Here is a 3,214-nt window from a genome sequence, read left to right on the forward strand (position 1 = left end):
CTCAATACCTGATGAACCGGTGGCTGCAAACACCTCCATTTCTCTGGACCATGCCCCACCATTTCTACCTGAAGTACATTTGAAATATCCCAGAGACCTAGCCCTCCCATCAATCAGTATGTCCTCATGGCCATTTTACCATGGCCTGCTTGTAACATCCTAAGGAACAATCTCCTCCCCTTCCCACACCCTTTACACAATTGGCCCACTTAAATATTCTGGGGACTCATACGGCCTCCAGTTGAGAAATGCTGATCTATGACACCCTTTTAAGTGCTACACTTCCTAAACTGTTTGCCATTACACCAGAATCCTAACTTGTATATTACACCAGCAGTATTGACACCTTAGCACACCCGACCATTTACTGACCACCACTTTAACCAGTTAGGTAGGAGTCCTCCCTATCATACTGTGATAGACATAAACCAAATATGCTATCATGCAACAAAACCTTTATTAACATTTTGAACAGGTTCAGCTACTACTGAAATTGGTTAACTTCTAAACTTAAATTGAAACATTTAAGTATGGCTAGAATGCAGAGTAATGCCATTACTGGGCACTAAAAATGCATGACCAAAAATTAATTAGCAGCCACCCCTGAGACGCAGGACAAGATGCAGGGTCGACTCTTTCTGAATGTTGTAGTCAGAAAGAGTGCGGCCGTCTTCCAGCTGCTTGCCGGCAAAGATGAGCCTCTGCTGGTCAGGGGGGATGCCTTCCTTATCCTGGATCTTGGCCTTCACATTCTCGATGGTGTCACTGGGCTCCACCTCCAGAGTGATGGTCTTGCCGGTCAGGGTCTTCACGAAGATCTGCATGCCTCCCCTCAGACGCAGGACAAGATGCAGGGTCGACTCTTTCTGAATGTTGTAGTCAGAAAGAGTGCGGCCGTCTTCCAGCTGCTTGCCAGCAAAGATGAGCCTCTGCTGGTCAGGGGGGATGCCTTCCTTATCCTGGATCTTGGCCTTCACATTCTCGATGGTGTCACTGGGCTCCACCTCCAGGGTGATGGTCTTGCCGGTCAGGGTCTTCACGAAGATCTGCATGCCTCCCCTCAGACGCAGGACAAGATGCAGGGTCGACTCTTTCTGAATGTTGTAGTCAGAAAGAGTGCGGCCATCTTCCAGCTGCTTGCCGGCAAAGATGAGCCTCTGCTGGTCAGGGGGGATGCCTTCCTTATCCTGGATCTTGGCCTTCACATTTTCGATGGTGTCGCTGGGCTCCACCTCCAGGGTGATGGTCTTGCCGGTCAGGGTCTTCACGAAAATCTGCATTTTGACCTGTGGAATTTTAAAAATAAAGTATACCCTTTTAAATACAGTATCTAATCAACTCCTCTAGCAACCATTTAAAATGGCTTTGACGGGGGCTGGAGCAATAGCACAGTAGGGCGTTTGCCTTGCACGCGGCCGACCCGGGTTCGATTCCCAGCATCCCATATGGTCCCCTGAGCACCGCCAGGAATAACTCCTGAGTGCAAAGCCAGGAGTAACCCCTGTACATTGCCAGGTCTGACCCAAAAAGCAAAAAAATAAATAAATAAATAAAATAAAATGGCTTTGACGAAGTTGACATTACTAGAAACCTTACCGTATTTTTACTAATCATTCACTGGTTATTTCTTCAAAGATTCAACTCAAATAGACTGGTGATTAAAAATAAGCTGACTCAGGTTATTTCTTACCCTGCCACCTCTCCCTAAACGGTTTCAGGTATCTCACTGTTCCCCAAAACGCTCATTTACATCAAATGAAAACGCTCCTCTGATGCCCGCCGAAATAAAACTGCTGCGTGATTCGTTGAAAAGGAAAATTCTCGTTTAAACTAGTAGGGCATCTTCCTCACGATGAGCCAGACACTGGGGCCCTGATAAGCCACACTACCAACCTCTTTTCCGCCTTCCCCCTCTGAAGCCGACGCGATGGACTCTCCATCGGTTAAATGTCCGTTAGTCTCCGTCGGTGTGCGCGCGCGCGCGCCAACCGCCCCGCTCCCCACACGTAAAACAAGGCCGGCCCCCTCAGCCCCTTCTTCCGGAAAGGCCGGGCGCCGCGTCACCTTCTTCTCCCCTCCCCCACCCTTATCCTCAGAACCAAGCTCAGAAACCCACCACACGGAAGCCACACGGTGTCCTGATTCCACCTTCTGATACCTCAGGAGGTCTTAGCCCAGTACCTGTCAGCGAAAGCGAAGATTACGCGAAGTTCCAATCACGACAATTCAACAAGAAAGAGACGACAGCAACCTCCTACGCCAGTCGCCTCTGACCGCCTCAGCGCCGCGGCGCGGTTATTTATACAACGTCTGTTACGTCACATATCACTTCTACGTAGCCATAGTGTTCGTACGCCACTAAAAATAGTTCCCCCGGCCACACTTACTGAGGCGTAGTTTGGCCCTTCAATTAAATACCAAATTCCTCAGAACAGATAAAAATAATTCTAATATATAATATCTCTTCCATCCCAGGGTGATCCTTTCTATCTGCTAAGAAAAGAAGGGAAAATTTTTAGGCGGATGAATTCTCGTTAAGGGGCCCTTCCTTGAAAGCTCTGGTAACTTCCTTACGGCGCCGATGCTGATTGGTGAACTGGGTGAGGGGAGGCTGGCGTTGATTGGCCGGGACTCCGAGATTTGTTGTTGCTGGGCTCGCTGCTAGAGGCCTTTCGCGCTGATGTTGCTAAGGAACGGAGTGCGCCTGCGCCCCAGAGCAGAGGCGCGCCTCTGGGAAATGGGGGCGCTTCCGGTCTCTGGTGGGGGAGGGGTCCTATTCTACAGCTGCAGAGCCGCGATTCCCCGCATAGCTTATTCCTGGGTCGTAGACCTCTGTCCTGGTGGGGAGGTCCGTGGGAGCCAGAGCAGCGCTCCTCACCGCCGCCGCCCCAGCACTGGCCGTTTTACATCTTAGTAGTGGTTAGACAGGCTGTTGGAGCCTGATGGCGCTCCTTTACAGCTCGAACACTGCATTTTTAATTCGATTTTTTAAATGGGCTCGTAAGGGAGTTTGTAAATGTCGACTCTGGGCTAGGGTCCGCTGCCTACGGGCTCCAGCCCGTGACGCGCCGGGGGTCCCGAAGAGGCGCTAGTTCTGGCGATACCCAGCCAATCCGTTCCTGGCTCCGTCTCTGAGCCATGAAAGGGGAAAAAGAAATACGGATGACTGCGGCGAAGGCCGGTTTCCAGAGAGGTAATTCACGTGCAAGACAGT

At 50.5% G+C, this 3,214-nt stretch overlaps 1 protein-coding gene across 2 annotated transcripts; it reads right to left on the reverse strand.

Annotated features, from left to right (window-relative positions):
- Positions 1-438: 438 nt before the first annotated feature.
- On the reverse strand, positions 439-2,338 carry UBB (ubiquitin B). Of its 2 annotated transcripts, none has more exons than XM_055140429.1 (2): positions 2,182-2,338; positions 439-1,286 (listed from the first exon to the last, which is right to left on the reverse strand). In XM_055140429.1, exon 2 carries the CDS (start codon positions 1,278-1,280, stop codon positions 591-593), a length of 690 nt encoding a protein of 229 aa, XP_054996404.1. In that variant the 5' UTR covers positions 1,281-1,286; positions 2,182-2,338; the 3' UTR covers positions 439-590. The 2 variants fall into 2 exon arrangements, with proteins under 2 accessions (XP_054996404.1, XP_054996405.1); XM_055140430.1 differs by having other exon boundaries at positions 2,117-2,272.
- Between the last annotated feature and the right edge of the window lie 876 nt (positions 2,339-3,214).

The sequence above is a fragment of the Sorex araneus genome, chromosome 5 (genome assembly GCF_027595985.1).
Source record: "Sorex araneus isolate mSorAra2 chromosome 5, mSorAra2.pri, whole genome shotgun sequence".
Taxonomy (NCBI): domain Eukaryota; kingdom Metazoa; phylum Chordata; class Mammalia; order Eulipotyphla; family Soricidae; genus Sorex; species Sorex araneus.